This window comes from Fusarium odoratissimum (assembly GCF_000260195.1).
Source record: "Fusarium odoratissimum NRRL 54006 unplaced genomic scaffold supercont1.5, whole genome shotgun sequence".
NCBI classification, from domain to species: Eukaryota; Fungi; Ascomycota; class Sordariomycetes; order Hypocreales; family Nectriaceae; genus Fusarium; species Fusarium odoratissimum.
The window spans coordinates 741,480-757,037 of NW_022158691.1; the positions used below are offsets into that span (position 1 = coordinate 741,480).

The 15,558-nt window shown below is 48.5% G+C and overlaps 8 protein-coding genes across 12 annotated transcripts; 4 read left to right on the top strand and 4 right to left on the bottom strand.

The window, feature by feature from the left end:
- Positions 1-723: 723 nt before the first annotated feature.
- Positions 724-3,691, bottom strand: FOIG_04192 (uncharacterized protein). The gene has a single exon (XM_031202322.1). The coding sequence runs from the start codon at positions 3,484-3,486 to the stop codon at positions 1,180-1,182; it is 2,307 nt and encodes a 768-aa protein (XP_031067769.1). The 5' UTR covers positions 3,487-3,691; the 3' UTR covers positions 724-1,179.
- Positions 3,692-4,146: 455 nt separating this feature from the next.
- Positions 4,147-6,167, bottom strand: FOIG_04193 (uncharacterized protein). Of its 2 annotated transcripts, XM_031202324.1 has the most exons (2): positions 5,587-6,167; positions 4,147-5,532 (listed from the first exon to the last, which is right to left on the bottom strand). In XM_031202324.1, the coding sequence occupies exon 2, from the start codon at positions 5,493-5,495 to the stop codon at positions 4,848-4,850; it is 648 nt and encodes a 215-aa protein (XP_031067771.1). In that variant the 5' UTR covers positions 5,496-5,532; positions 5,587-6,167; the 3' UTR covers positions 4,147-4,847. The 2 variants fall into 2 exon arrangements, with proteins under 2 accessions (XP_031067771.1, XP_031067770.1); XM_031202323.1 differs by having other exon boundaries at positions 4,147-6,167.
- A 201-nt stretch (positions 6,168-6,368) lies between these two features.
- On the top strand, positions 6,369-7,832 carry FOIG_04194 (uncharacterized protein). Its single transcript, XM_031202325.1, has 2 exons — positions 6,369-6,857; positions 6,909-7,832. The coding sequence occupies exons 1-2, from the start codon at positions 6,660-6,662 to the stop codon at positions 7,521-7,523; spliced, it is 813 nt and encodes a 270-aa protein (XP_031067772.1). The 5' UTR covers positions 6,369-6,659; the 3' UTR covers positions 7,524-7,832.
- Positions 7,833-8,156: 324 nt separating this feature from the next.
- FOIG_04195 (uncharacterized protein) lies at positions 8,157-9,031 on the top strand (the record flags this gene model as incomplete). Its single annotated transcript, XM_031202326.1, has 3 exons — positions 8,157-8,290; positions 8,338-8,487; positions 8,530-9,031. 3 exons carry the CDS (start codon positions 8,157-8,159, stop codon positions 9,029-9,031), a joined length of 786 nt encoding a protein of 261 aa, XP_031067773.1.
- A 580-nt stretch (positions 9,032-9,611) lies between these two features.
- FOIG_04196 (uncharacterized protein) lies at positions 9,612-10,693 on the top strand. Its single transcript, XM_031202327.1, has one exon. The coding sequence runs from the start codon at positions 9,713-9,715 to the stop codon at positions 10,634-10,636; it is 924 nt and encodes a 307-aa protein (XP_031067774.1). The 5' UTR covers positions 9,612-9,712; the 3' UTR covers positions 10,637-10,693.
- Positions 10,544-12,107, bottom strand: FOIG_04197 (uncharacterized protein). Its single transcript, XM_031202328.1, has 4 exons — positions 11,850-12,107; positions 11,747-11,799; positions 11,455-11,687; positions 10,544-11,401 (listed from the first exon to the last, which is right to left on the bottom strand). Exons 1-4 carry the CDS (start codon positions 12,012-12,014, stop codon positions 10,866-10,868), a joined length of 987 nt encoding a protein of 328 aa, XP_031067775.1. The 5' UTR covers positions 12,015-12,107; the 3' UTR covers positions 10,544-10,865.
- Positions 12,108-12,235: 128 nt separating this feature from the next.
- On the top strand, positions 12,236-14,868 carry FOIG_04198 (uncharacterized protein). Of its 4 annotated transcripts, XM_031202330.1 has the most exons (4): positions 12,236-12,427; positions 12,562-12,863; positions 12,936-13,122; positions 13,171-14,868. In XM_031202330.1, the coding sequence occupies exons 1-4, from the start codon at positions 12,357-12,359 to the stop codon at positions 13,967-13,969; spliced, it is 1,359 nt and encodes a 452-aa protein (XP_031067777.1). In that variant the 5' UTR covers positions 12,236-12,356; the 3' UTR covers positions 13,970-14,868. The 4 variants fall into 4 exon arrangements, with proteins under 4 accessions (XP_031067777.1, XP_031067779.1, XP_031067776.1 ...); XM_031202332.1 differs by having other exon boundaries at positions 12,236-12,863; XM_031202329.1 differs by having other exon boundaries at positions 12,562-13,122.
- Positions 14,183-15,520, bottom strand: FOIG_04199 (DNA-directed RNA polymerase III subunit RPC7). The gene is made up of 2 exons (XM_031202333.1): positions 15,215-15,520; positions 14,183-15,132 (listed from the first exon to the last, which is right to left on the bottom strand). The coding sequence occupies exons 1-2, from the start codon at positions 15,332-15,334 to the stop codon at positions 14,455-14,457; spliced, it is 798 nt and encodes a 265-aa protein (XP_031067780.1). The 5' UTR covers positions 15,335-15,520; the 3' UTR covers positions 14,183-14,454.
- Positions 15,521-15,558: the final 38 nt, after the last annotated feature.

Consider the following 15,558-nt stretch of genomic DNA (forward strand, 5'->3'; position numbering starts at 1 on the left):
AGCCGAGTAGCAGGGCAGGGCCAGGGCTTTGAACCAACGGGCACTGGAAACTGCACTTGTTTCGCAGCTGGCTCAACAGGTTTGGTTGAGGTCGGTCCGTTTTTTACGTTGGGTCTTGGAATCATTGGTTGTCGTTCTGACAGCTGTTGGCATATAACACAGATCTTATATATCAGAAAATTCTGTTGTTGCTTTTTATGGTCGGGTAATTGTAGATCCAACGGCTATCGGGGAACTCTAACCAGCTCCCTCAGCTATCAATCAATCTGCATGTCAAGTCAAGTCATGCACTCACACTTCAGAACATACTTTAATGCCATGTGGTTGTTCGGTCACTCGGGCCCAAGCCTTATAGCCTATTCAAACGCCACGAGCACCTAATTATGATAAAGAAAAATACACATTAGGCAGGTGGTCTCATATACAGGAGGTTCCAGAGCGCTGTTAACGCCACCGCATGTCAAACTTGATCACCTACCTCATGTAGTACTGTCCTTCTTTGCAGGGCCAAGCTTCAAGTCATCGGATGTCAAGGATGCAGCTGCCAGGGGTAAAACGTGAGAATTCTTCCTCTGGACCCGGACCTGAACCTGGCATATCTAGCTCTTGGTATTTGTCAATTATTCGCTCGGGTCAACGCCGCACTCGTGATCTCCAACGTGAACTTGCTGACCACAGAACCAATCAAATGCAAATGCTGACCTCTTCAGTCGAGTGTACGATGCTGATTACGAGAATATCCCACATGGGAGATTCACCCATCGATAGCTTACGGTGATGGTCTCAGGAACTTTTATAGAACATGCTACGTGCAACTCAAGGTTTGTAACTATCGATGCCGAAATTGACGTTTACGTCAAAACAGGTCAATGCGACACAAAATAATCTAGCTTGATCTAGAAGTTCATCTTGAAACGAGAACGTCTCTGAATAGAGTTCAAGTAGATATATCCGCTCGGTCCGCGTTTCTCGTAACGGCTAGTTGAGTCCCGCCAGCTTGGACCTAATGTTAGCAAAATGGTAAATGATGAAATGAAGATCGATTTACATAAGACATCTAGTCTTATAGTGATGAACAATTCTAATTCAAGATCATTTAGGTAATGTAGTGTAGAACTCGCGTGAAGTGAGCAGATCGTCATCTTGATTGTTTAATTGAGTGACATACCACCACCAAAACTACCAAGAAAACGCTTCATCTAGGAGCACATAGGCGCGGCATAAGGCGCTGCTCCTCACAATCTCAACAATGTCTCTACGCACCTCATCAGCCATGCCGGGAGGCCCACACATGACAATCGCCAGCGCACCATCATCTGGTGCTACAATCAGTTCTTGGGTCAAGATGCCCCTAAGACCCAAACGCTCCCCCACAACGGTTTCGACCTGTACACTCCTTGGCAGATCAGCAAGAGCCGGTGTTAGGGCTGTGATAAGACCTTTCTTGCGGCTTGACCAGAAGAGTTTTGTATTGCCTGAAGCGCCTTGCCGAAGATATGGGAGACAGGCTGTGATGCCAACACCTCCGGCAATACACAAAATGTCTTTGCAGTGTGAGAGTTGAGGTGAAATATGGCCGGAATGATGGTAAGGTCCTTCGACGATCACCCGAAGTTGAAGTGCTTCAGAATGCTGGCCAGATACTCGTGATGCGAGTTTCTTGGTCATGCCCGTTCGGACCCGAGCATAGAAGACAGTAGATCTCCCCTCAGTTGCGCTAACAACTGAAGTGTTCTGGTTGATATTACCAGCCTTTTCAGCATCTGTCTCAGAGCTAGGTGAGACTGTCACACTCTCTTCTTTGGCACCAGTTGTCGATGGCTGACGGCTGTTCTCACTAGTCAATGAGCCAGAATATGCGACAGAAAAGGGGTGAGTCTCCCAGAAACGCCACGAAAGGGTAGGGAAAGCAAGATACGCAACACCACCCTCCAGAGGCTTTCCATCAATCTCGATTCGGATGTACTCTCCGTCAACATCTGAAATGGTCGAGATGGTTGCCTTTCGATTACCTTGCCTTGCCATGCGAACTAGTCGAACGACATGTTCGAGACCCCAAATACCTCCAGCCACGAATGCAAAGATCTCGTAGCCCCAATTGTACCCATAAAGATACCAGATATGGTAGTAGTATCCAATAATGAAGAGAAGAGCTAAGATTATGTGCGATCCGAGAAAGAACTCGTACATCTTCTGCCTGACTGGCTGTAGGGAGCAGGGCAATATCGCACACACTGCCACTGTTCCTACAATACCCCAAATCCAGTACTCACGTACCAGCTCTTCTTTGTATGTGCCTTGGATGACATAGTTGGCAAGAAGCATGGCAGAGTGAACGATCGTATGGAAGATAGCCCAGTATCCAAGCCATCTATGCAGCAGGAGATATGTACTATGGCTCCAGTCCGTGACATAGAGAAGTATATTGTTGCGAGCTGAAAAGAGGAACAAAGCCACAACGTTGCCCATTGCCATGTCACCTGCCCTGTTGCCCACGACGCTGATCGTCTGCATCTTGAGGGAGGCAAAGCTAGCCTGAGGTTGATGGACTGTATATGGTCCGAGCCAGAGTAGGATGTTGAGAATGCTGATTAAGGCGATGTAGAGTGCCTGTCCACTGTTGGGAACATTGCCAGCGATAGTTGGCTCACGATGTCGCTTACCAAACGCCGCTGGGACAACCAGAAATGATTGCCAGTAAGCCCATCCTCGGCTCTTAGTCAGGCCGGGTATGAATCTCAATAGTGAGAGGACAACTGGGAGGCAGATGGCCACTAGAGTGATGGTGATAGTCATCGTTGTATGGCCAGCCTCGTTGGTCTCAAAGTCATAGAGATAGTTATACTGGAGTTGCCAGTCCTCAGGGCCGATGAAGCTGGTCTCGTTGAGGGGCTCTGTTCCGCCAGCGGTGACGGGCAAAGGACTTGACACATTGAAGGTTACTAGGCCTTCGTGAGAAGATGTATCGTGGCCACCATGGCGCGGGAAAAGAACAGTTCTCTTCTTATGATGGCTACCGCTCTTATGACCAGACGTCGAATTTGCGCTATGGGAAGCCATCGATTCGTCTTCCCTGGCCGCACTCAAAGCATCTTCATACGACATGACCGGAACATAGTCATACTTTCCAATAGTTCCTGTTCCAAGATGCGATGCCCAATAGTCTTCGATCAGACTCATAGAAGGATTTCCTGCGAGCGGACAGTATGTGTCTATGCAAAGAGCCATAGTCTTAAGAAAGATATGGTCTTCCACAAAACAATCGGGCGGTGTCGTGACGGGATTATGCGCTGTCCCATGGTTCTCCGTCGACTCGGTAGGAGTACAGGAGAGTTGTTGTTTTCGGATAACTTGTCGACAGGCGAAGGAGCATGTTGGGTTATACATTGTCTTCCCCCAGCCAATGAGGCCTATGCCATCGGCTTGGACGCCAATGGCACATAGTGTTAGGAGGGCTGGTAGAGCCACTCTCTTCGATTGAGCCATAGTTTTTGGGAGGTGATCCTACAATCTAGGTACACAGAGGTGGGCATTCAATCTTTAAATCTTTGCGAGTAGATGTGAGCTGGGGTGATAACACGCCACGGTGAGCAAGTTTTTGTCTTGGCTAGGGGTCTATCTTGCTCAATCTAAAGTGGAAGAGAATAAATGATCTGGGTCTTGTTTCTCTGAACTGACTGGGATAACTAGGATGCCCAAGGTTCAGCTCTTATAGAACCACAAAGTCAGAATGAATCAAGCTTTCATGGAAGGACAGTTCTTTCGCATGCTTGAGAGTGATTAGACTCTTGACCTGAAGTATGTCGATCTCTTTCAAGATCGACAATGTTCATGCTGGTGGTGTCTGCTTCTGCAGGTAGTAGCGATAAGCATAAAATTAACTCAGATTTAAGGTCACCATTCCGCTCTTTAGCTAACAAATGCATGCTATTTGAAGTGTAAGTGTCTGTCATCAACGGCCTGATAGGCTCGTTTATGATGCTTGAGACCGTTGGGCTGGGAATGCCTGTGGTCTTGGCACGGAATGAGCACGTTTGAGAAGGTTTCCCAATCTGGAGCATATCCTTGAACCTAGTGGTGATTGGATCTTGTCTTGAAGAAACTCTTCTAGAAAGAGTATCTGATGGAATCATTAATCCGGTCACCGCTTTTGTGTTGTTTAAACCGCCTTACAAGCATGTCTTATCTAAGCTCACATGCGGTTGGTTATGTTGCCCAGAAGTGATCCAGGTATAGCAAAATCTTCGATTCCAGGAAGAATAAAGCCTTAGGTTAAACAAATCCATATTTAGTTTCAATAATACTTCTTCGCGGCTTTATAGCATTCGATAGACATACATGCCTTACTTCAGCACACCTGAATAACAAAACTTAGAAGTGGTGCCAAGATCCAAATATTCCACACAAGACCAAACGCGTAAACACTCGAGAGAATTTCACATGTGCAATCTAGGAGCCTAATTCTTCTTCATGCTTACCAAGAGAGAAAGTCGGAAGAAATGATGTTTTCTTGATTATCATGGCATCATGGATTCTGTCGCCTGGCCATGTAACCAGCAGAGAATAGCTACCCTCGAGCCTCGCGAGGGTGAAGTTCGAGCAACCCTTTCTAATAAAAGAGGTTGCAGGCATTTCGTAAAAGAGTGTCAAGTTTTAATTACATTATTAGTAATGTCTAGTTACCAGGGAGAAAGTCTAAGAACTGCGGGTTGTCCAATTCAGGACGAAAGCGAAGTATCCATCCAGCTGCTGCATCATCAGGTCGAAGTTGAGTATTTTATACAATGGGACTCCATCCGGGCAATGCATTATACGGCCATTTTTCGTTTGACAGGCACACTATCGTCTCAGCCTTCTCCCGCAGGGTTGTCGTCCGTACTTATAGGCGAATCCGGAGCCGTGTCTCTTCTCGGTCGAAGAAGATAACACCAGTGGTATATATCTGGATCATTCGGCAACGTTTTCTGAGTCAAGACTTTGGCAAGGACCTCAACGTCAAACGGAAAGTCATCCAGGTCAAATCGGTAGGCTGAATAACTGAACGAGATCCAAACGCCACCATCCGCAAGACAACGCTTAATACCAGCAGCCATCCGCCGCAGCGCCATCTCACCACCACATGAAATTGCATCAACCGTACTTTTGTCAACAATAAGATCAAACTTCTCGCACAGATCTAATTGTGTAGCGTCTTGCACATCATATCGCATTTGAACATCTCCAAAAGCTTGCTCTTCGAGATCGCGACCCCGATCAATAGCGAGTGGTTCATAGTCGACGTTGAGAATATCGCGGAAGCCCCGTGACCGGAAATGATTCTGCAAGTCGCTTGTCCCGAAGCCGATGTGGAGGATGCGGGCCGTGGCCGGGTCAAGCCGGTCGAGAACGGGCTTTACCAACGGCATGAAATCAGCCGACGGAAGAAGCCATTCGAAGGCTTTTTCGGACGAGAAGCGCTTGTGCCAGTAGCTCTGTTTCTCGAAATCGGAGGCCATTATAAAGGCTAAGGCGCTGTGTGTGGTTTGGAAGATGCTTGGTGAGGTCGGTATGGGTGGGATCTGTGGTGCGGGTGCCATGGCTTTTAACGTAGTATTTTTTGTTTAGCAGAGCCGCTTAGCTGAGGTATCGATGGAGGTCAGCAAGGTCCTTGCTCTGCGGTATCATGACAATGTCTGTTTTTTTGCACAAATCCTGGTTGTTGGTTCGTTATCTGGGCCCACAGAACTGGGACTGTTGGCAGTGATAGATGGGGCGACCTAGAAGGAGTTGGAAGCTTCATGTTGATGTTTTTTTGGTGAGAAAGATGGATGCTAGCTTAATGGGCAGGTTGTCAATAAGAGACTGGCACTGCTTGCCGCTATTGTCATGATGGCTATCACTATTGTATAAAACTCCTCGAGAATAATACCGCCAGGAGGAAATTAATAACCGGCTACTGTGCTGTGTACCTATGCGTATCATGAAGCGCGCGTCAAAGAAGCAGCGGTCTCCCATGACTGAGATAATTGGATATACCTGATGCTCAGGAAGATATCACCAAGTTGAATGGCATTTTTCTTATAGCATTTTTTGTAGCGTGACTCGGGTCTAGTCTAGAATAAACGGTAGAAAGAAAACAGAAACAGGGGTCCATTGTCTCCGAATAAACAAACGTTAATTGCCGACTTTTGGAAGGACCCTTGATCATCTTTATTCAAGGTCGTGTGCCTCTTCAAAGGCAGATGACGTAGTCACGTCAAAGTTTTAATGGAGTATCTCCAGGGTGTTCCCTAGCAACCCCGTCCCCTATTAATACCAACCAATGGCGGTCATTTCCAGCCACATTCTAGAGCGAGGCGCTGTTTCAGCTCCGCCCCGGAATGCCGCGTCAACACCAAGGAATTGAATTCAAGCCAAGAGAAGTCGTGAAGCGGCGGCTTACGAGGCGCCCACTGCCAAATGTCAATCGATGGAGGGGAACTTGGCTCAATTAAAAATCCGTCTTTTAACAATCACAACCTGACTCTATTCGTTTTTCATTGCTTCAAAGTCATCTCTCTCGTTTATTGACTTTGCGATTCGAGTAAACAATAACGGCCATCCACCTCCACTATCCAATAGGTCCTCACCCGTAAACCCCAATTCGATAGAGATTCTCTCAAACAGTCAAAGAATTCACCATGGCTCCGCACCCGGATCCTTCGTCGCTGGCTTTGGAATATACAGCTGAAAACACCATCAACACCCTGACCAGACGCGATCTCCAGAACCCAACTCACACACAGCAAGTCACATTGGGCATCATCGGCGTCTATGTTGTGGTTATCGCTATCCTATGGAACGTTCCTTACGTCCGCATGATCCTCTGGCCCTTTAAGGTATGTCCCTTGGCATCAAACAGTCACCGATTCAATTACTAACATGTGCAGATGCTGGTCATCGCCTTTCACGAGTTTGGCCACGCCTTTACTGCTCTCCTCACAGGTGGCCATGTCAAATCAATCACTCTTGATCCCAACGAAGGCGGCGTGACACGTTTCATAGGCGGCAGACAAGGCCTGACACTACCCGCTGGCTATCTCGGCTCTTCCATCATCGGCGCACTACTCATCTTCTGCGGTTTCAACATCGTCGCCAGCAAAGTCGCCAGTATCGTGCTCGGCGTTTGCTTCCTACTAACGCTCTGGTGGGGAAAACGTGATTGGCTTACCATTGCGACTGTTCTTCTCGCGGTTGGACTCCTCATCGCTTGCTGGTTCATCGAACACGCCCAAGCGCTGCGCTTCGTCGTCCTATTCATTGGCGTCATGTCTTCGTTGTACAGCGTGTGGGATATTTGCGACGATCTGATCCTGCGCAAAGTCAACGAGTCCGACGCGAGTGTTTTCGCAAAGCGATATGGCGGCTCATCGCAGTGCTGGGGTGTCATCTGGGGTATTATTTCGGTCCTTTTCATGGCAGCTGGCATTGTTGCTGGTTTGGCAGCTTTTTCGCAATCATTTGCCCAGCAAGAGAAGGATTCACAGAAGTTTATGCCTACCTAAGCCACAAGATTGGTAATGTTTGGTTGAGGATATGACCAAAACTTCATGTTTGTTGGCTGTATACACATGGAGGCGTGGAATCGTCTGGAGATTGTAGCTAGTGCAGACCTTTGGAAACGTCTCGTTATGATAACGAAAATAGGTTGGGTGGCCAGGTGGTAGTTTGAGCACAACTACGTGTTACAAATGCCCAGCGTTTAGCGGCGAGTTTGCATTGATACCCATTGGAAGCCGATTCTTCCTTACTACAGAAATAATCAAATACAATTACATCACAAAGACCGGTCAGACCAGTTTCGGAAATGTTTGCAATGTCAAAGGAGTATGGCGTGGAATTGCATTCAGCAAACATGAGATCTCGCTAAGAATAAAACTTCCACGATATGCCCCTATTCAGACACAGTCGGTCCTTTCACAACTCGTTTGAGTCTGACAATCCGCTTTCAGTACCATTGTAACTGTAGCAAAGCCATTCTCTAGCCTCACGAAACACGAAAGGTGGTATGCGCCAGCAATCAACCGCGGAAACATATTTACCGGTACCTCCGCCACGTCAAGTCTATAAATACTGGCTGTTCCTCCATGATATTCCAGTCGATTTGCAACTTATTTATTGCACAACAACTTTACAAGATGTCCGGGAGCCATGCTATTCCCGGTACCTCTATCGGTCGACCAACGCAGCGAGAAGACTTCTCGCATGAAACTGCCACCGTAAGCCTCGCAGGAGAGAGCTACTTCTTCAGTGGCCCAGCGAGAAGTTACGGGTGAGTCAACAGACTGGTAGTATCATTGCTGCTGACATGTGAGGAAGTCGAGTTCATAGAGGGATGGCAAATCAACCAAAGCTTGACTTTGATCATCGAACGGGGTCCGACAAGTCTGCATACATCATTCTTGGTCCCGATCCACACTTCTTCCAGTGTCTTCGTTATACTCGGGGGAGTATTGCCGCAAGAAGCAAGTGGTATTCCTTTTGTTGTAACTGAATTGACTGACCACCAAGGACAGACTGTTCTGAGCTTGAGGATTATGGGGAGATCGCAGATCTTTACACAGAACATGATGTTGAACGCCCATCATTTCTATATCTCGGTCCTAACAAGACTTTCTACACTCGTGTAGACGACGGAACCGAGAAGTGGGAGCTTCCTCATGAGATAGTTCGACAAGGCCTACAGGTCACATCTGACGCGGTTCGATCTGCTGTAGATAGTCTATGGCTTGGTGTTGGTGACGCTTGGGTTGCGCAGTATCGGGACTCTCGCTTCAGATTCGACCTCAAGGGTCAATATGCCAACTTGGGGCCGATTTTACGTCAGAAACAGGATCAAGAGGTCTCTATCAATGCACTGGCATTGAACGTGGCTGATGGAAAGTCTTATGTCTGTATCTTTAACGATGGAGATGTGGTGTACAAGGCTGGTTCAGCTCGCTTTGATGGGAAGGAACTTGAAGCTTGGTGTGAGCAGAACTTCAGATTCACTCAGAGACTGAGATTCGAATAGGTCAAATAGAAGAGGATTGCTCGCTGTGAGCCCTATCCTGATGTGCTGAGATGTAGAATGAATTGTGATAATCTAATCAGGACAAGTGATGTGTTGATTGAGCCGAGTATCAGTACCTATGTGCCGGGCAATGAGATATTCTTTGAATTGAATTAACAGCAGCCATAGCAATGATTTGGGTCAGCAACGAGGACTTGTCAATTCTCCCCGGGTTCATTTTGTGTCAGATTCTCGTCATCCGGAGCATCGCAACTCGAGATTCCCTGAAAAATATTTAACAGGATAATAAATAACAATTAATTGTAAATATAGACCCTGGGAAAAACCAGAAACCCTTGCCCCATTGTCATGGCTTCGTCAAGGCTGATATCATATCTTCATCCTGTATGGAATACCCCTCTGCTCTTTAAACGAAAGCCGGTATTATTGCTATGGAAGCTATGTTGACTCCTGGAGGAATCAATCCTCTTATTGGTTTATCAATATCTGTTATTGGTGATCAGTCCTTTATCTCATGCGTAGGTCTTACTTGGGCTGACTGTGTAATAAGAGATGTGGCAACCTGCTTACCCAGTGGATAAGTAAAGGCAACAGTTACGCGCAGCAATTCAGTATTAAAAGATACGACAGGCTGAACGAGCCAAACCTTCGAGAAGCTGTTCACAACATAACACTGAAAATATGTCCAATACTCGAACTATTTTCCAACTCGACTCCCAGCCAACGTGGTTTGAGAACATCACTCTCAGATCCGGCGGAACTATCTTGGCAACTCGCCTCGATATCCCCGAGGTCTGGGAGATTGATCCGGAGAAATCAACTGGCTCCAAGATCCTACGCATCCCCCTTCCAGATGACGTCCCGAACCCGGCACTCACTGGCATCTGTTGTCTCAAACCTGATGTCTTCGCGGTAGCTGCAGGCTCATTTGACATGATCGGAGGTGCCAAACCTAAACCTGGATCATGGAGTATTTGGCTCGCAGATCTTGCTGGTGAACAGGCAAAGGTGGCCAAGATAGCTGATATGCCTGAGATTGGCATGGTCAACGGCATAGCTACATGGGATGAAAACACTGCGCTCGTCACAGATTGCCTCTATGGCAAAGTATACAAGCTCAGTGTTGCTACAGGATCATACAACGTTACCTTGGAAGACAACACCTTTACAATTCCAGCTGAAGCCCCTTTCCAAGTTGGCCTTAATGGTATCAAAGTCTATCGTTTCTCAGAGCAAACTTACGTCTATTACACAACGACAAGCCGTTTCTGTGTATACCGTGTACCCGTTACGCAAGAAGTCCAGGCTGCAGGTTCCGTTGAAACGCTTGCGCCAGGGCTTGTCGCGGATGATTTCGCTCTAGCTCGCGATGGTACCATGTACGTGTGCACCAACATATCCAACACGGTGGTACGAATCCCCGCTACTGGTGGAGAGGCTGCGGTAGTGGCAGGCGAAGCAAAGGCGTTCGATGTTGCAGGCTCAACAGCATGCGTGTTTGGTGAGGATGAGGGAGTTCTGTACGTTTCGACTTCTGGAGCAAATGCAGTGCCTGTGGATGGAAAGACAGAGCCAGCGAAGATTGTTGAAGTGAAGCTTAACTAGTTATTTGGGTATAATCTGCACATACAGAGACAAGGTCAAGAAGTGTATTCAAGCCTGCACTCAAATGGTTACTCGTCCTTCTGAGTAGCTCGTGAAGAGAGCCAATCTATCATGGTCCCATGCCTATCGGCAATATGCCCCAACGCCAGGTCCTCCCATTAACAAATTGACAAAGCCCATCAGTTTTGGTCTGTGGAAATTCAGAGGGGTGGCTTCAGAGAGGAGCCAACTACCATCTTCCACGACGTCCGCGACCCCCAAATCCTCCCCGGCCTCCGCCTCCGCCCCCAGACATATTTTGATCATATCCAAAACCACCTTGGTTGCCACCGAAACCACCACCAAAGTTACCCCCTTGGCCACCCTGTGCGCCTTGTGCACCCGCTCCTCCAGCATTTTGCATACCCGAGAACATGGCGTTCATCTGACTGGGGTCCATTTGGCTTGGGTCCATACCTGAAGCCATCATCTGCTGCATCATGGCTTGCATTTCAGGAGGCATACCGTCCATTCCGCCAGGCATCCCCCCTTGCTGAGCACCCGAGTTGCCTCCTCCTGGCATACCCATACCGCCCATCATCATCATGTTGAAGTCTTCCATCATCTTCTTATTGTTCTGGGCAAAGACATCAGCTCCAAATTCTCCTCGAACGGTCTCTTGCTTGGAAGCGTAAAGCGCCCATGTGAACTCATCGAAGCCGTAGTTGAAGTAGTCGCTGATATCGGTACCAGGTTTCCGCCATGGCTTGTCACTGTCTGGTAGGTCTTGAATTACTCATGTTAGTATTTGCGCGACAACAATCGGTAGTGTTATTAACCTTCATCAATGTTGACCTGGGTGATAGGCTTCCCCGTCCCAGGATGAATCGGGTTTGCGTTCACATCGATCATTGATTTAGATGCCGCAGCAGAAGTCTTGTCGGCGCTTGGCGCAGCAACGTTAACCGATGGTCGTGATTCAGAGTCCTTCCGTGCTGGCGCAGGTTGTGTTGGTACATCACTTGAAGCTGTTCTTTGGGGGATATTTCGAATATCACTATATTTGGACTGTCTGGAATTGGAAAAGCCGGTTAGTAACGTCAAGAACCGGCGCATGAAGGTATTGCGTACTGTGGTGGAGCTGGTTTTGTGCCATCTTTGCGCTCTGTGATGATGTCGATGTCCTAGAAGTTTTGTCAGTTGGTGTCTATTAGACGTGTCGCAGATCGCATACCGAGTCATCCTCATCAGAGTCATCGTCCTCATCCATAGCGGCACCCTCATCCTCTTCTTCGCCTTCTTCTAAATCATCTGCTTTTGGCTTCTTATCCTCTGGAGCTGCGGTCTCGGTCTTTGGCTCATCTGGCACATAAAAATCATCATCATCGTCGATATCCATGTTTGCGATTCTGGCAATAAGAAGTTGGCAAGTGTAAAATTAAGTAGTTGCGACTAGAATTGCTCAATATCGAGAGTTGATATGTAGACGTCAAGCTCAAGCTCTCACAATAAAGCAGCTATTGGTCGCTCGGCGCCGCATTTCTCCGGAACTCAACTCACCGCAGCTCCAGGCGCACTCACCGAGCCTCACCGACGGCCAAAATGGTCCAAGCGCCATCTTCTCCAAGAAGCTTGGAGACTTTTTTGTCGTGTCGCGGCGTCAAAACACGGGCAGATCGCGTGAAATTAACTTTGTAGCCACTGTCGCATTCAATCAAAGGGCTTTATTTTCGCCCTTAGTATGTCATTGATCCGTTCAGCAAGCGGCCCAGCAGGTGGTTTAAGCATCAACACTGGTGCTGCTAACGCCTTGTAAGCTCCACACTCTAACAAAACAATCATTCACCATCATATCCACACAACCCAACCTCACTCAGCCCGTTACCTTCATCTCGCCTGCAACCTCGTCGACCTCTTCTTGCTAACCGGCGCACTCCATTCTACAGCGGAACTGCCGCTTCTAAGCCCTCTGCTGCTGGTAGTCTCTTCGGTTCTTCTACCACCTCTACGCCCACCGCCAACACAACAACAGCGCCAGGCGCAACAGGCACCATGTCTCTCTTTGGCAACGCTGCGCAAAAGCCTGCAACAGGCAATCTGTTTGGACAGTCGACGACAGCGACAGCAACTACGCCCGCAGCTGGCGGTGGTCTCTTTGGCGCTGCCGGCGCAACAAACACTCAACAGACGCAGGGCACAGGTACTGGGCTCTTTGGCAACACTGCCACCAACAACACCCAACAACAAGGTCAGCAGCAGACTGGAACTGGTCTGTTTGGTCAGAAGCCACAAATCTCAGGAGCTCACTGGGTAAATTTAGGAAACACTGCGCAACCTACAACAACCGGCACCAGCCTCTTCGGGCAATCTACCCAAAATCAAACTCAGCAGCCTCAACAAACAGGCACAGGTCTGTTCGGCCAATCTACAGCAACAAATACACAGAGCAACACAGGAGGGCTTTTCGGTCAATCTCAAGCAAAGCCCGCTACAGGTACTACTCTGTTGTAAGTTACTTGGAGCTCCTTGTCATGACAGTCACTAATTTTCAGCAGTGGTCAAACACAGCCTCAGCAGAACAACACCCTAGGTCAATCCACAAACCAAGTCTCGGCCGTTCAAATCAACTACGACAGCATCCGCCCACGTACCCGCTTCGATGACCTCGCTAAGCCCGTACAAGATGAAATTGCGTTGCTGGACCTGGGCATCCAACGAGTTATCAAGATGCGAGACGAGATTGGCGAGTTCATGCCCCAGCACGAGAAGGATATTGAGCAACTGGGCTTAGACGTAAAGTTTGTCGAGTCAAAGTTCCGAACGGTTCAAGTTGCCCTCAACAACGATATCCAGACCGTCAAAGCTCTCCAGGATCAAACCCGAAAGAACGCCGCTGATGCCCGACTATGCTTCCGAGGCGCCGACAACCTTAAACTCCCGACACACTATCACCAAACAGGTCTTTTCGCCAGTCAGGCTCCAGCTGCTGATTCCGGGGGCGCAGATGCTGCGTCGACACATGCAGACGCCCAAGATCTGATCACCTACTTCAACCGTATTTGTGACGATATTGAAAAGTACAAGGCTCGCCTCGATGAGTACCGCGGTGATATTGAGCGAGATATGCCTGGTGTTGAGAATGGCCTTTATGAGCAAATTCGAGCACTACGCGACCGTAGCGCAGGCAGCGTAGTCGTCCAGGATCAACTGAACGAGGTTTTATTGGCGCTCAGGGATACGGGAAGCGCGATTGTTGCCCAGGCTGGACAGATTGCCGACACTCGAGAAAGGCTATCGCGCCTCCAGGCCGGGATTGTGGACAGTGGAGTTTACGCTATGGGCATGAATGCGTAGAAGACGACGGCATAAACGATAAGGAGAGGGACGCGCTGCGGTAATATCAATCTGTTGGACATTGCAAGAGTCCATTTCATGTTTGAAGACAAAGGGCCAAAGAAGCATTATTTGGGCGACGCGTAGGATACGGTGTTGTCAACTGTAGCAGGAGATTTAGTGAGGATACAACCTTACGACATGTATGAATATTACTTGACAAAAGAAAAAGCTGCTAACACTGTTGAGAATCGGGGAGGGGGGTTAAAGAACATCTGACAATACCCAAAAATCTCATGGTTTGAGCTTCACTGGGATACAAGACCAACATCGCGAGGTTGATCCAAATCTGTCAAGTTCATTATCTGCCACGACCACGAAGATGGCGGGCTTGGGTATCAAACCAATGGTGTGCCGTGATATATATATATATATATACAAATGATCGCTGCGCCTTCTCCAAAATACTCTTTTTTGTTATCCTTATGAAAACACTCAGTGACCAACTAGTAAGTCCCTTCTCCATCGCCGCCATCATCGCCATAGTCGTCAAACTCGTCACCACCGTCAAAGTAATTCTCAGCGTCATAATCACCCGCGTCTTCGTCGTCGTAAACTTCATCCTGCTCTTCCTCTTCCATGCCTTCTTCGTCCTCAAGATCGCCTGCTTCGTCGCCCTCTTCTTCCTTGAGCGCCTGTAACCGTTCAAGGAGATTGCGGCCCTGCATCTCATCTTCACCATCGCCTCCCATGCCAAAAGCTTCCTCTGCACTAGGAAGTGCGCTAACGCTGCTGAGCTCCAACTTCCGGCGCTTGAAACCGCCTGGAAGGCCACCGTCGTTGGCAGATGCAGCGTCGATGGTTTCGTAGAGTTCCATGGGGAAGAGCTCGCGACATACTGGGCGGTTGGACCAATCTGGAAGAGCACGTTCCTCGCGAACGAACTTATGGGAGTAGGTAGGCACGGCGGTAAAGGGGTCTAAAGAGGCCTTGCTCTTGATGCCGAAGCGGGCATTCTTCTGTGCCTGGCCGTAGTGTTTGCGGGGTGCTGTTGGATCATTGAGAGCTGTGCGCTTGGATGTGTATAGAGGAGAGGCGTGGACTTGATGCCGTAGTAGAAGATAGTGTTGTACGGCTGCTTTTTCGTGCGAGGCGAGTTCTCGTGGAGTAGGGACGAGGTATGGCTATTTGTAAGTCAGCGATGTGTCACTCTGAGTCACAATTCTTCTTGCGCTTTTAGATAGAGCACAGAAGACAAGAACATACGGGAAATAGCTCAGATGGTCGCGCATCAGGTTCATCGCCTGTGTCCCAGGGCACATTAGGCCTTCCACCTCTGCCGCCGCCGCGTCCACCACGGCCACCTCCTCGACCACCTCGAGACATTGGAGCGCGCGCGTCGAATGTGGTGGTTCTATCGTGGTTTTAGAGCCAATTCGAAGACTGAGGGGATATTTATATGGCGGGTCGAGTAAGGCTGATTGTGATTGTAGCTATAGAGCTGACGTTACTATTCGCGATCGAGGTTTGATGCAGAATGATTTTTTGCGGGGTGTACCATGGTAAGTTCTGAATGCGCCGGACAGAACAAAGACAGGGCGGAATTTACT